Source organism: Brassica napus, chromosome C9 (genome assembly GCF_020379485.1).
Source record: "Brassica napus cultivar Da-Ae chromosome C9, Da-Ae, whole genome shotgun sequence".
Taxonomy (NCBI): Eukaryota; Viridiplantae; Streptophyta; class Magnoliopsida; order Brassicales; family Brassicaceae; genus Brassica; species Brassica napus.
In genome coordinates, this window is record NC_063452.1 from 27,059,450 (window position 1) to 27,082,655 (window position 23,206).

Consider the following 23,206-nt stretch of genomic DNA (forward strand, 5'->3'; position numbering starts at 1 on the left):
CTCATTAATGGCTCCATAATAGGATATATGCTATTACTCACCATGACATCCAGAATCGTCTTCGATTGAGAAATCAAAAGAACCTAGCTCTGATACCAACTGATGTATCAGATGATTTTAGAGATAGAACTAGATCTGTCGATTCTAAGAATACCCAAAAACTAGAGTTAATTAATACTCTTCACAGTTCTTAATCAAAATTTCTTTAGGATTTGAAAATACTCTTCTCACTGGTTTACAAAAACCTCTTTAAGAAAAATTCTTTTATTAATCAAATCATAATCTGAATACAAACTTAAGCCTAGACGACTATATATAAGAAAACCGCAAAACCCTAACCTAACCCTGATACCAACTGATGGACATAAATGGTGTAGCGGAAATCGTAACCGTAACCAACTTGAGACTGGACCAGTGAAGAGAACCAAAACACCTTCCTTTTTCTCAAAACACCTTCTTTTCTCTAGGCTCAACGAAGAACACCAAAAAGTTGTATCGTCGATACCGTCAATGACTCCTAATCCAAAGAAACAACGCGAGAAGACAGAAAATATGAGAAGATGACGACACTACATAGGAGAGAATAAGCCACATGAGAGAAAATATAAAGAGGAGGAAATGTATCATGTGGCTTGTCGTGGGCACCAGCTGCCGATTACTCACTGTGAAAGAGGTGAAAAAGCAACTACATTGTTCTTCTCTTGTGTGTATGGCTCTCACATTTGTTTGAAATTAATTATAGATGCCTAATTGTGTCTTTTTATTTGACTTTTTTTTATTACTGGACAGTTTGGCTCAGTTTAGTTTGTAAGAATATTTTGATTACAAGTGTTAAAGAAAAAGAAAAGGAATTAATACAAAAAAGGTCGGATGGCTATTTATGCCATGTTAAGCCTAAGGTTCTAACTGGTAATCATAAAAAAAATATAAAGAAATGAACGAAAAGGAATAAAACAAGAAAAAAATATATTCTTCTCTTAAGATAACGAATAATTGTACTCTATTATTCCTTAAATTTTAATGAATGTTAAGAGATCATAGGGAACAAATATTCTTTGTAAATAATGTAAATTGTAAAAAGTGATAATGAATTCATTATTTCTACTCATTTTTTAGTCATCTTTTATAGCCTAAAAGCATCTCCAACCCCACTATAAAATGGAGTGGAAAATGCAGTCATCAACAAACAAAAAATGCATTATTCTTTTATTTTTTCGTGACTGCAATTCTACTCTATTTTGCAGTTTTTTTTTGAAGTGGGGTTAGAAATGTTGTAAGAAAAAAAAGTGATTGCTGTATGGCACAATCAACACATGGAAACAATCCAGTTAGTATTAAAGTTAATATATCGCATATTTACTAATAAAACCACACTTCTTATCTAATAACAAAGCACATGAGGAAGAAGCATGAGTTCAGAGTTATGACCTTTTTCTCAATTCTCACCACAAGTTACTACCACATGAACATGCGTTTTCTAGATTTTTTAGTTTTAGTTTTTAATGTAAAATATCGTAATCTTTGACCCAACGCAACCAGAATTGTTCATTTTAACCCAACAAATTGTATTGTTTTTGACTATTTGTGTATTACATTGCAGACTAGACTCTTCAATAGTTTTCATACAGCGATTAAAACGTAGATCTAATTATTGTATATAGTACGTAAAATTAAATGCAAGAAGTCATCTCTTCTCTTTCTCACTCTTTTCTTTTGGATAAGATGGTCAGTAAAACTCTTAATCAGGTAACATCATGAAAGTCACTTTTGAATTAAATTTAATTTCGTCCTATTGTTTTGGGATAATATTTATTTCTTGTAATAAATTTTTTAAAAATTTACCGGAAAAAACTCAAAAATAAATAATTTGACATATAATCAGTCTTTTCCAATAAATTGTTTTGTCTTATTGTATGAATATGAATCCGACTCTGTCAATGATTTGGCAGGTCTCAGTAGAAAATAGTACCAAAGGCTTATGTTGTAATGCAATCTATTGCTATATTTAATTCATTTAAGAAGCATTAAGAGACGATACTGTAGTACACTTTTGGAGTTTTCTGAATCCTCTGACTCGTCGGAAGGGTCTTGTACTCTTTCAAGCTTTCTACATATACATGACTTGTCTTTCCCTTTCACTTGCCAGCAAAGAGAAATGGTTTAATGTTGTTTGTGCTGATCTCTTTTTCGCATTCTTACATATATTATCACTTGGCTCAAAAACAAAAAAAATATTTTAAGAGGCTAGAAAATTTGCATTAATAGTAGAAGAAGACTTTCTTTCTTGGCTCTACTTGTGTAATATTATTTGGTGATTTGATCTATATTTGTCTCTCTCTCTTTATCAATCTAGTAGCAGAAAGGCTCCTGCTATGAGGCTAGAAGGGGAAGATGAGTTTCAAGAGGAAGATGTGTGGTCAGTTTTGAGAGAAGCAAAAACTCCAGGTCATGAAATTAAAGTACCCAAAAGTCATTTTACTTCACCATCTTCACCTACTTCTTTTACATCTTCACCGTGGAACATTCATAGAAGCAAGGAGGTCTCAGGGGAAAAACAGTCATCTGCACCTATGAATGTTCCTGATTGGTCCAAGGTTTATGGTAACGCAAAGAGCAAGGAGAGGACTATTCATAATTTGCATTCTCGCGATGAAGATGATGATGATGGTTGCATGGTTCCTCCACATGAATGGGTTGCAAGAAAGCTAGCGAAAACACAGATCTCATCTTTCTCTATGTGCGAAGGAGTTGGAAGAACACTCAAAGGAAGAGATCTAAGCAAAATGAGAAATGCTGTTTTGACAAAAACTGGATTCTTGGAGTAAGTAAAATATAATATCTCATCATCATCATCCATGTGCACCGATCATGAATTCCATAACTCTTGTTAACATTATCACCATGAAAACTCTCAACTACATGGCATCCACATCATTTTCATTATCATTATCAATGTCATTGTCGTCATCATCATGTGGGGATCACTAAACCAAGAGGCTCTTTTTGTTGTTTAATTATTATTGTGTTTCAGTGTGTTATTTAGACTAGATAAGTACCATAGTGGTGATGATGACTTGTCATCTCCATGCAGGTCCCCTTTTATTTTTTCTTCTCTTGCTTATTTTGGGTTCTCTTTGAAGTTTTAATCATATAAAATTAGAGCATAGCTAGAGAACCATGTCCTTTAGAACCTTTAGTTGGAACCTCTTTGAGATCTTGACCATTTTTTGGTGAAAGTTTTTGTTTTTTGCTATTAATGTTCTATATTGAAGATATATTTAATTTACAATGGATTGTTTGGACTTAAATATATTGAAGATATATTTACGTTCTTTGATAATTTGTGCTTTTGATGCTTGATAGATCTACTATCAAATTATTATTTATTAGACACAAATTCAGGACTCAAACCGGTTAAATGGACTGTCGTCCATGCAAAAACCTAAAAATATAGCGTTTAAGTTTATGATTCTGAAAACGTTTACAACCAAAACAAATCTAAAATTAGATACAAAATGGTATGTTTTATAAGGTATACTTTTAAGGATTGAATGCATGATTTTTTTGTGACGTCTTTAGAATGCTTTTTGTTTCAATGGAAACTAAAGTAATAGATTTAAATATAGCGGTGAATGATTTGTATAACAAAAAGCGATGGACACGTACCATAGATGAACAGTGAGATGAATAATAATGTAATGAGAAAACATCAAATACAGTTGGAATTAAAAAAGCGCTTTTATTATATATTGTTGAAAGTACTAAAGATTTTGTTTTATAGTAAAAGTTGAGCTGAAGATGATTCCATTAATAAGAAACGCTTTTTATCATAGTGTCAGAAAGTACTGAAGATTTTTGTTTTAGTAGCAGAAAAATGAGCTGAAGATGAATCCTCTAATCATCTTGGAATAAAACGGAAAACCAAATTTTTTTTCATTTGATTTCAGTGGATCACTATCTATCGAGATAAAACCCATACATTGCGCATGATGAGTTTATTTGTATATATTATCGATAATTTTTTTTATATTTGATCATATTATTTATACATATACAATGTTTTTTGTTGTTGTTATTATATAATTTTTTTCCGATGGACCATATCAATTTTTAATAAAAATTGTGGAACTAAACTATAATTAATACACTACAAGAAAACACAATTATAACGACGACGGTTTTCGTAGTTATTTCGTCGTAAAATAGGGTTTACGAGGAATTGACTACGAAATCCATTTCGTCGTTAAACGTCGTAACGCATATTTCCTCGCTAATTCGTCGTAACTTTACGAGGAAATGTCTCGTCATAAAGTGGGGTCAAAGATTTCCTCGTAAAAGCCATGTAACACATTTTCTCGTAAAAGACACGTTAAATTTTTCCTCGTAAAAAACACGTAAACTTATTCGTCATAAAGAACACGTAAATTATTTCCTCGTAAAAAGCATGTAAATGATTTCTCGTAAAGTACACGTAAAATTTATCCTCGTAAAGTAGATGTAAACTATTTTCTCGTAAAGAAGACGTTCAGTTTCGTCGTCGTCTTCTCGTTAATAATTTTCAGTTTCCTCGTTAATTAAAGGTAAATTAGCTACGAATTTGCTTCGATTCTTTATTTTTTACAAAAACAAAAATATAATCAAAAATATTTTTAAATTTATTTCAAAATTCTTAAAAATATAAATAAAAACAAAAATATTTTATAAATATTTAAGTTTCAAATTTTTAATACAAAAAAAAAGAAGAAAAAAAGCTAAGGGTTGTTGGAGGGGCAGAGCGCGTCGAAGAACTCTTGACTCCTCATCTGCACATCTTCTTCAATGTGAGATGGCTCTGGAATGAGATTTTGTGTCCGCACCTGAGGATGTCCGTACGCCAGAACGTCTAAAATGCCCTCGAATGAAGTCATATGAGCTGTAAACGCAGACCGCGTGGAGTTCAACTCGGAACGCAGCTCAGTGACTTCATCAGCCCGTCTCTGACTTCATCAGCCCGTCTCTGACCATAAGACGATGTCGCTCTTGGGACATCGTTGACGGAACCAATCCCCAACGTACATCCCTTTTTCTTTGGGACAACCTTAAAAAAAAAATAACGTTAGTAATTAAAAATTAGATTAAATGAATAATAATAATTAAAAATTTTAAAAAATTTACCTCCTCGTAAATCTGATCCACTTCAAGTGTGGATAATGTGACCGATATTCCACCGGGAGACTGCTGGGTCAGCTGGGTTTGGCGGTCTTCAATTCGAGCAACCACGTCGTTGTAGATTTGCTCGGACCTAGGATCAACAAATTGTCCAGCCTTGTTTTTGTGGGTCCTCTCGTAGTGGTCCTTAAGAGACGGGAGTTATCCCGTCTCTTTGGCCTAAAAACATTTAAGAAGTTAGAATATATATATAAAAAAAATAATGGATGAAGCATCGGCCCGTTGCAATGCTCATCTTTCGTCAGACGGGAGGCGGAGCAACTGTTGGAGACTTTAATGGACGATGGCAGGTTCCAATAATGGATGAGGCCATCTCACACATCCTTGGTGAGCTCAGCAGGGAAACCCTGCTCATAACCCTTCAAGATCCATTCATCCTTCTAGTTGGATACTGTGTCCAACAATTGTTTTTTCGCCTTCCCTTCAAACGCTTTCTTCACCCTCTCGTTCACCCCGATGGACCAATGATATTTTTGCTGTAAAAAATAATTAGATTAATAATTAGTTTAAAAATAATAATTCATAATAATAAAAAATTAGATTAATAGAAACTTACGACAAACATTTTGAACCACGTCTTTCTGATGTAGATTGGCGTCAATTTCCAGTTCAGATGAGCGTGGGGGAAGTAGCCTTTGATCACCTCGGTTACGTTCCGAGCGACAGAACCGTCAACCCCAAACCTGAAAAAACCAAAAAAGTGTTTAAATTATTTTTTGTTATAAAACAATTGCACAATAAAAATGTAACGTACCACAAAGTTCTGTCCGGTCGGTCGGGTTAGACTGGTAAACCTCCTCTGCCTGGCTGAGCGAGAAGGTCCTTGACGGTGTACATAGCATAAGGAGCACTCGGCGGCACCAGCAAATCGGGATGAATCTCGTCCGCGCCCATGGAGGAGGTGCCTCCTCAAGAACATGATCATGATGCGGGGGTGGTGCATCAAACTGAGGAACCGGTGGCGGAACCAGTGGTGCACCACAAGGAGGCGTCTGAGAGACTCTCTGAGAAGACTAAGAGTCGGGAACAGTCTCCGGAAACGAAGAAATGGGAGCTGAAGAAGATGATGCGCCTGTACGAGTACATGGCTCACCAAACATCTGACTGTAATGCTGTGTACGCTTCTTGTTCTTTCGAACCATCTAGAAAAAAAAAATAATTGTCATTATTAACCATATTAAAATTTAAATATATAGATTATTAATTAACATTTAAAAATCATCATCTTATATTATCAACAAATTCCATAAACCTATCTACAAATTCCCTACACTAACCAACTGAACTAATTACCATGAACTAACCACCTCAGCTATAAATTAAAGAGGAAGTAGAGAGGAGATTACCTTGCTTGGAGGAGGAGAGGAATTGACTGCGAAATGGGAAGTGATTTGGTTCAGGTATATATAAACTTATATATTTTCATAAAAACCTCGTGAAGTTACGACGATTTTATGAGGAATTAGAAAGACCCGCGTTTTCTTTTTTAGGTTTCGTCGTAAAGCCCAAGTAAATTTACAAGGAATTAGCTAGGTCTGTGTTTTCCTTTACAAAGTATTTACAAGGAAATAACAAGGCCCGTGTTTTCTTTTACGACGATTTTACGATGATATCTGTATACGAGTATATTACGACGAAAAGATTTTCAATTTACAAAAAAAGACCTGAAGGAAGACACCTGCACAAGAACGGTTGTTATCAATCCAAAATAGATTTGAAACAGATCAGAACTGTTCTCGTCACAATGCACTCCCTTCAGATTTTTTGAATTTTTTGAAACTATTGTTTATTTTTTTTTTTCGTGCAAGTTTAGAATGTGAGGGGTGTGCTTATTTATATAAGTAGTTATTCTCGTAAAATCCTCGTTAATTAACGAGTTAATAACAAGGCCCACGTTTTTCAGTTTCGTCTTAAAATCCTCATGTTATTAAATTTCGTCGTAAAATCCTCGGTAATTACGAGTATTTTACGACGAAATTTTTCAATTTACAAAAAAAAAATCTGAAGGGAGACAGGCACCAGAACGGTCGTTATCAATTCCAAATAGATTTGAAACTGATCTCTTGTGACAGTTCACTCCCTTCAGGTTTTTTTAAACTATTGTTTAGTTTTTCTTGTGCAAGTTTAGAATGGGAGGTGTGTGCTTATTTATAGAAGTAGTTGAAGTCGTAAAATTGTTGGGGTCAAAATCGGTCACGACGGAATCAATGTCTAAAAGTATGTTGAGGTCAAAACCGGTCGCGACATGATTAACATTCGAAAACCTTTGGAAAAATAAAACAGCCTTCGAAAATCTGTGATAAACTTAACCAAAGCATCCCCCGACTCGCACGATCGATCATAAAGACGTTAAGAACAAGATCGGGATACAATCAAGGTTTCAAGACAATACGCAACAACCAGGCTCGAGCCTTCAAAGATTAACCCGTACGCCACAGGGCGACCGTTGACTCGCCGCCCTCACGGTCGCCGCGTGCGACCGAGAACGCCATCCATGCGGCCCCACGGGCGACCGGCGTTGCTTCCCTCGCGGTCGCCACAGGCGACCGGCATGCGTCTCCCGGCATCGTCTCCCACGCGCTCGCCACGGACGACCGGCGTTGCCTCCCTCGCGGTTGCCACGGGCGACCGGCGTCGCCTCCCTCGCTGTCGCCACGGGCGACCGGCATGCGTCTCCCTCACGGTCGCCACAGGCGACCGGCGTCGCCTCCCTGTGGCGACCGGCACACGTCTTCCTCGCGGTCGCCACGGGCGACCGGCGTCGCCTCCTTCGCGGTCGCCACGAGCGACCGGCACGCGTCTTCCCCGCGGTCGCTATGGGTGACTAGTTCCGCGCCCTCCGGGTCGCCACAAGGCGATCACCTCCTCATTCTTCCGGGCCGGCATGGAGCTGTCGGCGCATAGCTTACGGAAAACCTGCCAGTCATGTTCAACGTCCTGTTGAAGTTACCGTTGGAGAATTACGATAAAACCACTAAAGTACGTCTTTCTATGAATTCAAGTGGACCGTGCGAAACGACAATGCTTAACTTAAACCGCGTGGGCCGCATAGCCGGTTGAGTATTCAACAAAGACGACGTCGTATCAAGAACGCCTTCTCGGGAAATCATCCGTAAGCAAACCAACAAAGGTCCAAAGCTCGGAAGCAAGCCCATCTGCAAAGAAAAGAGCGTAAGGATATCATGACGGTTTAACTTCCATCGGCGGGAAAGGATAAATGTTAAGCCTTGGAGATGAAGATAAAGATGGAGCGAAAAAAAGAATATTCCCGAAAAGAGATAACTACGGCCCGAGGACAGAAAAGGAAAGCGCGAGCAGACTTAGGAGGGATATATAAGAAGAACCAAGAGAGGGACAATTCTGAGAGACTTAGAACTCTCTGCACTTAGAAACTTCTAGGCATTATTCTCGACATGCTATGTTCCTATGACTGGCACCCGATTACCAGACGAACGCGCACAAACAGTTTGATCTCTTGGTTCACTCTTGAACTACGTTCGGCTTGATCCTCGAAAGGGGTGCGTAGGCAGGTTTTCATAGGGTTTAGTCTGAAATCAATCAAAATCTTTTTCGTATCTTTTCTGTCTTCTGTTATCAAGCTGCGACTCAACTAGGTTTAAGGTTTTAGGTTACTAGAACTAGGTAATTCGCTGATAGCTCTTGCGGCCAAAGCTTTTATAATCTCTTGTAATGATCGTAACGCTCCTACGCGGATTCGAAATAAGATCTACATTTTCTATAAATTCGTTTTGTTATATTTTCATATTTTCCGTATTTATTTGGTCCCTTGTCGTTGGCTCTCGCAGAGAATCCGGGACCTCAGGGAAAGTTATGGTTTCCTGACTTTCCTCTGATTACGGAAATCGACGGTGCGAATTTCGATTCCCACAGTTTGGCGCTAGAAGGAGGGGGGCTACGGATTACTCTAACTCATAGCCACAAAACACTTGATCAAAACGATGTCTGGAAATACGAAAGACAAAATCGCAGTTGCAACAATGCTGGTAAAACAACTCCAGCAGCGATTTCTCCTATTGCCAACACTTACACAAACACCGTAGTGCTCGAAAAAAATCGAAAACCTAGCCACGACTTTTCGCCACAGGAAGTGTTACGAAACGAGCTCGCGAATTCTCTGTCTAAACATAAAGTGAAAGGATAAATTTTATCGAACCCCATAATTTTGGCTCATCACCTAGCTAAAGAAGTCTCAATGCGTAAGGGTTTTACCAAAACATGTTTTCCGAAAATTTTTCGGAAAAGTAAAACTTGTTCTCCCCAAAACCGCAGAAAAACCCTAGGTTTATCGCGGAAAAATGAAGCACAGCAAATCAGGTACATAACTCACCGCTGTACTTCTTCTGAATATCTTGCGGAAAAACCCCAGGTTAGTCGCGGAAAAAGAAAGCTCAGCAAATTGGGTACATAACTCGCCGTCGTACTTCTTCCGAATATCTATCGGAAAAACCCTAGATTAAATGTAGAAAAAGGAATTACAGCAAATCGGTTACGAAAACCCCCACGGCTGTACTTCTTCCAATTAACTTTCAGAGAAACGAAGTTGATTTCTATAGGATCACTCGAAACCTAAAACGGCTGAGGAAGACTAAATAAAGCAAAACGGGAGATCATATCCCCACCGCTAAAACGTTTTTGAAGCCTAAGTTTTCGTAAGAATTCAAGTATCACTTCCATAGTAACAAATTCCGCGAGTTGTCGATATTTGTCACCTAAATCTTACTTCGGAAAAAACTACTCGAAACTTCTACGGATCAATCCCACGGATAAGAGAAAAACTTATGACTAAGTTTGGGTGCAATAATTAACCTCGTCACGGCTCTCGTACAACCAAAACTTGAAAACCTCTTTACGGAACAAATCTCGTAAAAATTAAGCTCGACAACATTTTACGAAACAACTTTCGTAAAAGTAAAATCGATAACATTTTGCGGAATAACTGTCGTAAATTAAACTCGATATTATTTTTTGGAAAAACTTTCGTAAAACTAAAACTGACAAATATGACAACCTTCAAAAATCTAACAACGATCATAGAAAATGAGTCTCGGTTAAGGAAAGAGATGAAATGAAATCCGAGAATAAAAATTCGCCCATCCGCTTCTCTCCACGGTCTCACCATCCTTCCTCTCGCGCCTTGATATGTGGCCAAAATCTCATCACCTAGCGAGTCTTCCTGGTCATCCTTGGTATCTCTCGATCGTCCCTGACTATTCCTAAACGCTAAAAAAATTTCGACGAGATGCTTATTCATTTTCGTAAATCCAATAATACTAAAATTGAAACATGGATCACGAAAACCACAATATTGACAGCAGCCAAAACGCGGCCAGGAAAGCAAAGAAGTAAAGGAAGAATCAATATTCTTGCTATTCGAAGTGGGCAGACAGACACGAAAAGAGTAAGGGCAAATGAGCAAGAAAAATGGAGAAGAGGCTAACCCGAATCTTCGAGAGAACTAAGGTATTTCTGACTTAAATTTTTTGAAATCAGACTTGGAATTTTCGTAGGAAATTACTAAGAACGCTTTTGAGATTGCCATAGAACTTTAGGGAACTTAAAACCTAGGTGGATAGTAGAGTGAACTAAGTCTTAGGCAATTTTTCCTGTCTCGATATATCGTTCCATAACTGTTCAGCCAAATCTTGCAAACTAATCAAAACTCTCTGAAAATCGAGAAACGATCGCCACGTATATCCAGCTCGCTTACTAAAGAGAAAAAAAATTAGAGACACGAACGTTGTCTTAAAACCGATTCGTTTCTAGCAATTTTCTTAAAACCGACATGTTCCAAGTCGTCAACCTGGAAACATCCAAATCACAGTCCCAGCGTCTTTTTTAAATCGACCCGGATTATCGATCATTCCAAACCTCGGAAGTAGAAAAGTACACAACCCTTCAAAGTATCGGTTCAACCGTTTTCTTTCGTAAAAAAAAGGAGATTAGGTACGTATACTATACTCGTATACTCCCAAACTTCAAAAACTCTTGCAAATCGTCAAGAAAACACTTTCGTCAAAGCAAATCGTCCCAAGTAGGCAAACGACAATCTAAAATTCGTCTAAGCGCTAGCAGCATATCCAGACGATCATGAACATAATCTCAAAGACTATACAACATTTCTTGTCACAATCATGCGTATAGAAAACCTGTACCAATATCAAACTGAAACTCGACGATTAGCCAAAGTCTTGAAGCCCTTTCCGGATTTATAAAGCCAGTTTCGTTTAAAAATTTCTACGAGAAATCTTCAAGCACCAAAGCATTTCTTTCAGTTTCTGTTGTACCAAGTAAGTCACGGAATAGCATCGAAAACATTTTCGACGAAGAAAACTCGAGAATAGATGTAGCATCGTGCACATTAATAGGAACACTTTCTTCTCGATCATTGGCTAGATCTACCTCTGGTTGACCAATTCATTCCAAAACGAATGTGTCATGAGAATCCTCTCAAAAAACCTATGAAAAACGTTCTGCGACTAGATCGTAATGAAATAAACTTCAGTAACACTCCATGAGTAACTCCAAGCAACTTTCACCTAAGATCGAAATTACGGCCGAAAAGTTTCTCGTAAAAGCCGCAGAAACAACGCTACTTTGACATATGTATACATATCACCGATTTACAACCTTCGTCAAAACGGTCCCCATTACTTACGCGAAAAATCCTTCGTACAATCAGATCAAGTCTTACGAAGAAACTTTCGAAAGTAAACATAACAGGTTATACGAAGAAGTATATTTTTTATAGCAAACACAAAGCTGTAAGATCTGATTTTCGATGATCAATCTAAACTGTGTCTTTTCGCATTACGATCTAATAGATCTCATTTTTATTCGTGCGGCTCGCTGGCTTCTGCCTTTCTTTTCCCTCGGTCACATCCGAGAAGGCAGTCATCCCGCAGCTGACTCCACAATGGTTATGTCGCAAACCTCTTGGGCTTCGTCTTCCTCAGAAAAACAAATCGATTTTCATAAGACTATAAGTAACATTATACGAAATATTTGTCGTATAACTGAAACCTAGGGCGGATAATCGTTTTCTATGACTATCGGGCATATTAACACGGATAACACCGGCAAACTTGGCCTATCAATCTCGACAAGCGCTCTTTGGCCCTCGGTCAATTACACCTTCCAGTAAAAATCCGAACCAGAATTCAGTAAACACGAAAGTACCGCGGTCTAATGCCTGGCCTACAACGGTCTAATGCCTGGCCTACAACGTCCTTGGCTATCTGACTGAACACATCCTTCATGCCAAGCCAAAGTATTTGAGAAACCATCGCTCCATCATTTAACGGCTAAACGACGATCTGCGATTTGTCTAAAAATGTCATGTGACTATTAAGAAAATAATTATTGTATAACCCATAGTCAGAAATCATATGATAAATTCTTCGTAACAAAACTCAGTCCTAACAATCAAACGGTTAACAGAAAACCTAAACTTGTCGACAATCGATCAAGTTGAATACGTTCCACCGATACGAAACATCCTCAAATGTTTTGCACGTAAAACGCGGCATGGAAGGAAAACTCGTAACAGAGCTTCTAGATCTATACGAAACATCCTCAAATGTACACGAAATAGATCTCGGAAAGCCAATACTGCACAAAGAACTACGAAGGAAAACACTTCTCCCATGGACAAATTTACGCAACCCCTCGGTCCTAATTCCTCGATCGCAAATCAAATTATTAGCATCCAAACAGGAACAACAATTTTGGCTGCGAACATCTGTAGACAAACCTGAATGTTTCTCAAATGCAGGGTTAAGACTAAAACCTTGCAATATCGCGAAACATCTTCAAGCCCGCGAACATTTCGAGCACGAAATGCGACATACGAAAGAAAAATCAATGTTAAGCATTGCGATACGTCGCAGACGCCTGAAGAACCATTTTTTCGACAAAATTACCTTCCTCGATAAAGGCACCTTCTTGGAAGACCAAACAGTCATACATACCAACATCTTTTCAAACACGTATTCTTCGCGAAGACTCAAAAACGATAATATCTACCGATAAGTTTGTTACTGATCACAACGAACTCTTAACGTCCTAAACAGACTTAGCCATCACGTAGAGATAGCTCTCGTACACCAGACACAAGGGTAATAGCGCTATATAAAAAAATCAGAAATTTTGGTCAGCACTTTCGGGAGACTTAAAAATTGTCCTCGAAGAGATGCTCGATTCCTACCATACAAGTCACGTAAGCCGAGAACATATTGCGGACATTAATGCGGGATGGAATCAGGTCGAAAATGATACGGGAAACGTAAGCCGAAGTAGTCATCGCACCCCCTAAAGTCGTGATTAGACCTAGGTCTTCCCCTAAACCCAACACACTGGTCTCTAACATCTCTAGGCATAGTATCAAACACCATGGTACGAGATCCCAAAATTTGTCTCTTGGCTAATATTCGAGCATCTTCAGAAATCCCGCAAGTTTATGCACTGCGGAAAACTCTCGAAACAGATCACGAATAAAGCAGTTCACACAGAGTTAGATTACGAGATGACAACTCGTAGTATTTCCTCTACACCAATAAAAAATGCCATCGGCAACAATATGCCTGATAACCTTTACACGACATATAAACTGAACCGTAAAGGTCTCACTGGAAAACAAGTCTTAAGAATCTCAACTCCAGGGCGAACTATGAAAGGCTTGATCCCTTCGACAAGGGTACGTAGGCAGCTTTCACAAGGCGCATCCCAAATCTTATCGCATTCCACTCTCAGAAGAACGAGAAGACCACTTACGACGGACCTTTTCAACTGTTAATTCTGCCTAACTTTCTTAACTTGCCTAACTTGCAAAGCCACTCGCTAGAACCTCACGCTAAAAGCTCACAATTCCATCGAGCTGGGGGGCTAACTGTTGGGGTCAAAATCGGTCACGACGGAATCAATGTCTAAAAGTATGTTGGGGTCAAAACCGGTCATGACAGGATTAACATTCAAAAACCTTCGGAAAAATAAAACAGCCTTCGAAAATCTGCGATAAACCTAACCAAAGCATCCCCCGACTCGCACGATCGATCTTAAAGACGTTGTGAACAAGATTGCGATACGATCAAGGTTTCAAGATAATACGCAACAACCAGGCCCGAGCCTACGAAGATTAATCCGTGTGCCACAGGGCGACTGTTGTCTCCCCACCTTCGCGGTTGCCATGGGCGACCGTTGACTCGCCGCCCTCACGGTCGCCGCGGGTGACCGAGCATGCCATCCTCGCGGTCGCCACGAGCGACTGGCTTCGCCTCCCTCGCGGTCGCCACAGGAGACCGGCATGCGTCTCCCTCGCGGCGTGGCGACCGGCATCGTCTCCCTCGCGGTTGCCACGGGCGACCGGCGTCGCTTCCCTCTCAGTCGCCACGGGCGACCGGCACGCGTCTCCCTCGCGGTCGCCACAGGCAACCGGCGTCGCCTCCCTCGCGGGCGCCACTGGCGACCGGCACGCGTCTTCCTCGCGGTTGCCATGGGCGACCAGTTCCTCGCCTCTCCGGGTCGCCATGAGGCGATCATCTCCTCGTTCTTCCCGGCCGGCATGGAGCGGTCGGCGCAACGCTTACGGATAACCCGCCAGTCATGTTCAACGTCCCGTTGATGTTACCATTGGAGAATTACGATAAAACCACTAAAGTAAGTCTTTCTAAGAATTCAAATGGACCGTGCGAAACGACAATGGTTAACTTAAACCGTATGGGCCGCATAGCCGGTTTGAGTATTCAGGAAAGGCGATGCCGTATCAAGAACGCCTTCTCGGGAAATCATCTGTAAGCAACCCAACAAAGGTCCAAAGCTCGGAAGCAAGCCCATCTGCAAAGAAAAGAGCCCAAGGACATCATGATGGTTTAATTTCCATACGCGGGAAAGGATAAATGTTAAGCCTTGGAAATGAAGATGAAGATTGAGCGAAAAAAAGAATATTCCCGAGAAGAGATAACTACGGCCCGAGGACAGAAAAGGAAAGCGTGAGCCGACTTAGGGGGGATATATAAAAAGAACCAAGAGAGGGATAATTCTGAGAGACTTAGAACTCACAATTCTGAGCGACTTAGAACTCTCTGCACATAGAAACTTTTAGGCATTATTCTCGACATGCTATGTTCCTATGACTGGCACCTGATTACCAGACGAACGCGCACAAGCAGTTCGATCTCTTGGTTCACTCTTGAACTACGTTTGGCTTGATCCTCGAAAGGGGTACGTAGGCAGCCTTTCATAGGGTTCAGTCTGAAATCAATCAAAACATTTTTCGTATATTTTCTGTCTTGTGTTATCGAGCTGCGACTCAACTTGGTTTAAGGTTTTAGGTTGCTAGAACTAGGTAATTTGCTGACAGCTCTTGCGGCCGAAGCTTTTATAATCTCTTGTAATGATCGTAACGCTCTTACGCGGATTCGAAATAAGATCTACATTTTCTATAAATTCGTTTTGTTATCTTTTCATATTTTCCGCATTTATTTGGTCACTTGTAGTTGGCTCTCGCAGAGAATCCGGGACCTCAGGGAAAGTTAGGGTTTCTTGACTTTCCTCCGACGGAAATCGACGGTGTGAATTTCGGTTCCCACAAAAATCCTCGTAAATTAACGAGGAAAGAACAAGACCCGTATTTTCAGTTTCGTCGTAAAATAGTCGTAACATTATGAGGAAATAACAAGTCTCTTGTTCTTTTACAAGGAAATAGCAAGGCCCGTGTTTTTGTACGACGATTTTACGAGGAAGGTATGCAAATCCCTATCATCCGAAACCCGATACCCTAAACCCCTAGTTCCTTAACTTCATCTATCACTCAATATCTTCTTTCTAAACCCCAAACCCCCTTTTGAGTTACACAAAATCAAATTATATAATTTACTTTTCATGATTAAACAAACTAAACACATCCATTAACTCTAAAAATAAATCATATTTAAGAAAATTACATCATCATTCGGATACATCATTGACATTCTCGTCATCACTAGAAACATCATCATTCTCATTAAACTCGTATTCAACAGCTTCGTCCGTCGTATAGTCGGGAAGATCTTCGTACTCACGGTTATGCGGTCAATAAGAAGGATATCATCAGTTTGTTGTTCAGGTTCCTTGACTTCATTGATGTGTTCTTCTTGCAATGGTTGTTCTTCTCCACGGATTATTCATCCACTAGGTGTGACTTTGACAATGACAAACCAATTGATTACTGATTCGCTTATCCGCGGGTATGGAAGGAAGCTGACTTGGTCTGCTTGCAAAGGTAATATGAAAGGCTCGAATTTGTTGTACCTTCGTCCACCATTGACATCAACTACACCGAATTTGTTAAATCGAACACCTCGGTTGACGACGGGGTCGAACCAGTCACATTTGAAGAAGACACATTTCAGCTTTAATAACCCTGAGAATTCCACTTCAATAATCTCCTGCAAGATCCCGTAGAAATCTGTTTTCCTTTTCACACATATTCCATAATTACTTGTCGGGCCACTGTCTACCATACTCATATGTATGAAAAGTAAAGCCTCGTGTGAAATACATCGGTGATGTGGTGACCTTTGCAACTGGACCTTGAATTAATTCATGAAACCATGTGGGGTAATCTGGATCGTTATAATCAACCTGCAAAAATAAAGAGAACGTTAAAATTAATTAATCATACTAACGGCGAATACAAATCAAATGCCAACATACAAAATTGGGTTAATACCCGATCATTCAACCACTTAATAAAGTGTGGATCTTTCTTTTTGTCTACCTCACTTTTGGATATACTTGAGATTGTTTCTTCGACTTGAGAAACAAACAGGCTGTAAAATCATATTTTCTATTAATTAATAATTTGAAAATTATATTATTTTTACATATATGTGTTTAGAAGTTTCAATATATGTTACCTTTCAAAATAACGCATCAATGGATCCTTGCAATTGAGTAGAATATTTGTGTGTGCACTATGGACGTCTTCATCACTTGACCACCAAACCTCCTTCAATTTCCCACCGAATCGCCCTATCTGGCAAAAGATGTCTGGAACACTAGCAACTGCATATGTTGGCCCGACACCACCATCGTCGTATCTTCTTGGAGCACTTTTCCGGATACGTACTTTTGGTGCAAAGTAGTACGATGTGAAGTGAGATGTTTCTTCTGTCAAACTTCCAGCAATTATAGAACCTTCAAATTTGGCAAGGTTTGTTTGTTTTTCCCTTCAAATATTTCATGGCCCGCTCGTACTGATAAATCCATCCATAATGTACTGGTCCACGAAGCAATGCCTCATTCGGGAGGTGGCAGCTAGATGTTCCTTGACGTCAAAGAATGCCAGAGGAAAGATCTTCTTCAAGTTGCAAAGTAAGATGAGAATGTTCTCATGAAGTTGTTCTACGACATCCTCTTTAAGAGTGTGTGTGCTCAGAACCCTGAAAAATGCTTCAATGCCTTGTATATTCCAATTAAACACATTATTAGTCATATTATTTATTTGTGCATATTATAGAGCAATAAAGAAATAAATGCGTAATTAATATATTACCTGCAAGTGCTTCATGTACATTTGTTGGAAGCAGCTCCGCAAATGCAAAGGGAAGTAGTCGTTGCATAAAGACCTGACAATCATGGCTCTTCATCCCCAAGAACTTTTGACCCTTTTCAACACATCTAGAGAGATTTGAAACATACCCATCGGGGAACTTCACTTCTGATGCCACCCAGTTGAACAACACTGACTTTTGTTCGAAAGACAATCTGAATATCGGAACGAGAACTTGTCCATTGCTTTTTATAAGTAACTCGCTTCTTGAGCAAATATCAGGCAAATCCAACCTCGATTTTTTTGCTGTCTTTTGTCTTTCCTAGGACATTCAATATTGTATTCATGATGTTTTCAAAAAAAAATTCTTCTCTATATACATCACATCGAGGTTGTGGGGCAAAAGAAGATCCTTCAAATATGGCAGCTCCCAAAATATACTTTTCTTGTGCCAGTGGTGCTGAATTCCGTAAAAATCAGGCATATTAACGGGAACATCCCAATTACCACCACAACAAACTGTTTCGTTAGCTCCGTAATAATTGATTTGCGCTTCAATTTCTTCTCCAGTTAAATATGGAGGAGGAGTGTCTCTCACAACCCTTTTTTGCCTCAAAAATTACTGGTTTCTTCGGTACGGATGGCAAATGGGAAGAAATCGACGGTGACAATTGAACCAACTTGTCTTCCTACCATTCTTCAGTTGAAATGCATCTGTCATTCCATTACAATATGGACAAGACAATCTCCCATGTGTAGTCCATCCAGATAACATCCCATAGGCAGGAAAGTCACTTATGATCCACATAAGCATCACTCGCATCGTAAAATTCGTCTTCGTGGAGCAATCATACGTCCTCACCCCTGTTGACCACAAATATTTCAACTCTTTTATCAGTGGTTGTAGAAAAACATCCAGAGACCTTTTGGATGTTTCGGACTAGGTATTAATATGATCAAGAATAGACCGGTTCCTCGGTTTGATGCGCCACCCCCGCATCATGATCATGTTCCTGGGGAGGCACCTCCTCCAGTCTCCGGAAACGAAGAACTGGGAGCTGAAGAAGATGATGCGCCTGTACGAGTACCAGGCTCACTAAACATCTGACTGTAATGCTGTGTACGCTTCTTGTTCTTTCGAACCATCTGGAAAAAAATTTAATTGTCATTATTAACCATATTAAAATTTAAATATATAGATTATTAATTAACATTTAAAAATCATCACCTTATATTATCAACAAATTCCATAAACCTATCTACAAATTCCCTACACTAACCAACTAAACTAATTACCCTAAACTAACCACCTAATCTATAAATTAAACAGGAAGTAGAGAGGAGAGTACCTTGCTTGGAGGAGGAGAGGAATTGAATACGAAATGGGAAGTGATTTGGTTCGGGTATATATAAACTTATATATTGTCGTAAAAACCTCGTGAAGTTACGACGATTTTATGAGGAACTAGAAAGGCCCGCGTTTTCTTTTTTACGTTTCGTCGTAAAGCCCACGTAAATTTACGAGGAATTGGCAAGGCTCGTGTTTTCCTTTACATGGTATTTACGAAGAAATAACAAGGCCAGTGTTTTCTTTTACGAAGATTTTACGACGATATCTGTTTATGAGTATTTTACGACGAAAAGATTTTCAATGTACAAAAAAAAACCTGAAGGAAGACACCTGCACAAGAACAGTTGTTATTAATTCAAAATAGATTTGAAACTGATCAGAACTGTTCTGGTGACAGTGCACTCCCTTCAGATTTTTTGAATTTTTTGAAACTATTGTTTAGTTTTTTTTTGGGCAAGTTTAGAATGGGAGGGGTGTGCTTATTTATAGAAGTATTTATCGTCGTAAAATCCTCGTTAATTAACGAGTTAATACCAAGGCCCGCGTTTTTCAATATCGTCGTAAAATCTTCATTATTTTTACGAGGTAACTATAAGGCCCGTGTTTTTCAGTTTCGTCGTAAAATCCTCGTGTTATTAAATTTCGTCGCAAAATCCTCGCTAATTACGAGTATTTACGACGAAATTTTTCAATTTACAAAAAGAAAACCTGAAGGGAAACTGGCACCATAACAGTCGTTATCAATTCCAAATAGATTTGAAACTGATCAGAACTGTTAAGGTGACAGTTCACTCCTTTCAGGTTTTTTGAAAATATTGTTTAGTTTTTTTTTGTGCAAGTTTAGAATGGGAGGGGTGTGCTTATTTATAGAAGTAACAGGGGTCGTAAAATCCTCGTAAATTAACGAGGAAACAACAAGGCACATGTTTTCAGTTTCGTCGTAAAACCTTCGTAACATTACGAGAAAATAACAAGGCCCGTGTTTTTGAACAACGATTTTACGAGGAAGGTATGCAAATCCCTATCACCCGAAACCCCAAACCCCATGTTCCTTAACTTCATCTATCAATCAATATCTTCTTTCTAAACCCCAAACCCCTAATTGAGTTACACAAAATCAAATTATATAATTTACTTTTCATGATTAAACAAACTAAACACATCCATTAATTATAAAAATAAATCATATTTAAGAAAATTACATTATCATTCGGGTACATCATTGACATTCTCGTCATCACTAGAAACATTATCATTCTCATTAAACTCGTCTTCAACAGCTTCGTCGGTCGTATCGTTGGGAAGATCTTCGTACTCACGATTATGCGGATCAATAAGACGGATATCATCAGTTTGTTGTTCAGGTTCCTCGACTTCATTGATGTGTTCTTCTTGCAATGGTTGTTCTTCTCCACAGATTATTCGTCCACTAGGTGTGACTTTGACAACAACAAACCAATTGATTCCTGATTCGCTCATCCGCGGGTATGAAAGGAAGCTGACTTGGTCTGCTTGCGAAGGTAATATGAAAGGCTCGAATTTGTTGTACCTTCGTCCACCATTGACATCAACTACACCGAATTTGTTAAATCGAACACCTCGGTTGACGACGGGGTCGAACCAGTCACATTTGAAGAAGACACATTTCAGCTTTAATAACCCTGAGAATTCCACTTCAATAATCTCCTGCAAGATCCCGTAGAAATCTGTTTTCCTTTTCACACATATTCCATAATTACTTGTCGGGCCACTGTCTACCATACTCATATGTATGAAAAGTAAAGCCTCGTGTGAAATACATCGGTGATGTGGTGACCTTTGCAACTGGACCTTGAATTAATTCATGAAACCATGTGGGGTAAGCTGGATCGTTATAATCAACCTGCAAAAATAAAGAGAATGTTAAAATTAATTAGTCATACTAACGGCGAATACAGATCAAATGCCAACTTACAAAATTGGGTTAATACCCGATCATTCAACCACTTAATAAAGTGTGGATCTTTCCTTTTGTCTACCTCACTTTTGGATATACCTGAGATTGTTTCTTCGACTTGAGAAACAAACAGGCTGTAAAATCATAATTTCTATTAATTAATAATTTTAAAATTAAATAATTTGTACATATATGTGTTTAGAAGTTTCAATATATGTTACCTTTCAAAATAACGCATTAATGGATCCTTGCAATTGAGTAGAATATATGTGTGTGCAGTATGGATGTCTTCATCACTTGACCACCAAACTTTTTGTAGGCACGGACTGGAGGACAGGCGAGGATCGGATCCGGTATGAACGGATGGTCTCAAGGGGCCGGCTACTCGTCTAGGGCTTCTTGGTTGCGATTTGTACCTGAGACAAATAAGAACTTTTTATGAGTTTTTTTCTTTTTAGATTTCTGATGAACTGGAAACAAAGAACAACTATATGAATGATTTTTATGAGGTTTTTCTTATATGATCTAAAACGAATTCAGCAACAAAGAAGGACAAGATGCGGTTCTAAATGATAAACAAAGGAAAAAGATAGAGAGATGGAAGATGGGATCTGTTGATGGACGTATGTCTCTCTCAACAAGATCAGCGGATGGATTGATGGATAGAGATGGTTCCGGCTCTTGCTGGACGTGTGTCTCTCTCAAGATCGGACAAGGAATTGAATGGATCGATGGACTCCACAAAGAACAATGGCCGGCTCTTTTATATGTCAAGAACAGTGCTCTCAATAGTTTCTCACGACTGAAAGGCTTAGTGTTTTGCTGGGGCAAACTGGCTCATATATTATATTCTCCAAAAAAAAAAATACACGGCCGCTTATAAGGGGGATTAAATACCCGATGAAGCTTTGCCCTTCTAGGGGACTTGAAGCAAAACAACAAAGACACTCTTGGACTCTAAAACGAAAAGGCCTAAACAGAAAAGGGCCGACTCTACTTGGACTCTAAAGCAAGGCTAACAAAGGCCTGAATTATTAGACTCAAAGAAATAAAAGGACTTAACAATTTGCCCATAATGTCTTAACCAAATCGAAATAAATGAACCAGACACAAATCAAAAACAATAAACCGGTTAGAAATCAAATTGAAATTTTACCTGCTTACCTTAATCGGATCAGATGGCTAAGCCTCTAAACCGGGATCAATTGGGACGGATGGGTCAAGGCTGAATGTGGAGATGATTAAGCCGGCTTGGCTATGGTCAACAGAAGAGAACTGGATAGAGCCGGATGGGTCTTGAACCTCAGCAGGGTCGGTTGGATCTTCAAGCTTTAACTCGGCCATCTCTTGAATCAGCAATTGCTTAAAGTCGGTCTGGTCTTGCTCTAGGATATCTTGGACAGACTTTGTGAATCCAGCTCTTATGACTCGTGCACCTGACCTGGTCGTAGGGCCCTTGCGGACTTGGGGAACTTCAGCTTGTGGTGCTACAACATCCCCTCCCCCTTGAAAAGGTTCTGTCCTCAGAACTTCTTCATCATCTGCAACATAAGGAGCCAAATCAGCTACATTGAACGTTGGGGAAACTTTAAACTCACCTGGTAGTTCAAGTCGATAGGCATTGTTGTTGATCTTCTCTAGCACCCGGAACAGCCCATCTCCTCTGGGGGACAGTTTGGACTTCCGTTCGTCAGGGAACCATTCTGTCCGCATATGGAGCCACACCTTGTCGCCTGGTTTGAAGATGACCTCCTGGCGGCCCTTGTTGAGTTTGGCTCGGTTCTTCTCAGCCTTCTTTTCAATGTTCTCCCTGACTCGGCGGTGCATGTTCTTTACGAACTCGGCCTTATTGGCACCACTCTGGCTAACCTGCATAGGATGTGGTAGAGGCGAGCGATCCATTGGGGTCTCTTGACTGAAACCATAAACGACCTCAAAAAGCGAATGGTTAGTAATGGAATGTTTGGCATGGTTATAGGCAAATTCAATGAATGGCAAACAACTTAGCCAATTCTTAAGATTGTTACCCACCGTAGCTCTCAGTAGCTGAGAGAGAGTACGGTTCACTACCTCAGTTTGGCCGTCGGTCTGGGGATGACAAGTGGTACAGAAAAGGAGCTTGGTACCAAGCTTCTTCCACATGTCCTCCAGAAGTGGCTGAGGA

The 23,206-nt window shown here is 39.4% G+C and overlaps 1 protein-coding gene across 2 annotated transcripts; it reads left to right on the plus strand.

Annotated features, from left to right (window-relative positions):
- The first annotated feature begins 1,506 nt into the window (after nt 1-1,506).
- LOC125592831 lies at nt 1,507-21,557 on the plus strand. 2 transcript variants are annotated; one of them, XM_048768293.1, is made up of 3 exons: nt 1,507-2,158; nt 2,354-2,821; nt 21,362-21,557. In XM_048768293.1, exons 1-3 carry the CDS (start codon nt 2,118-2,120, stop codon nt 21,399-21,401), a joined length of 549 nt encoding a protein of 182 aa, XP_048624250.1. In that variant the 5' UTR covers nt 1,507-2,117; the 3' UTR covers nt 21,402-21,557. The 2 variants fall into 2 exon arrangements, with proteins under 2 accessions (XP_048624250.1, XP_048624251.1); XM_048768294.1 differs by lacking the exon at nt 21,362-21,557 and having other exon boundaries at nt 1,554-2,158; nt 2,354-3,038.
- Nucleotides 21,558-23,206: the final 1,649 nt, after the last annotated feature.

Coding starts and splice junctions, on each gene's coding strand:
- LOC125592831 (XM_048768293.1), top strand. CDS start 2,118: ATGACTTGTCTTTCCCTTTCACTTGCCAGCAAAGAGAAATG. Junction 2,159..2,353: donor CTTGCCAGCAAAGAGAAATG/GTTTAATGTTGT, acceptor TTATCAATCTAG/TAGCAGAAAGGCTCCTGCTA. Junction 2,822..21,361: donor ACAAAAACTGGATTCTTGGA/GTAAGTAAAATA, acceptor AACTTTTTGTAG/GCACGGACTGGAGGACAGGC.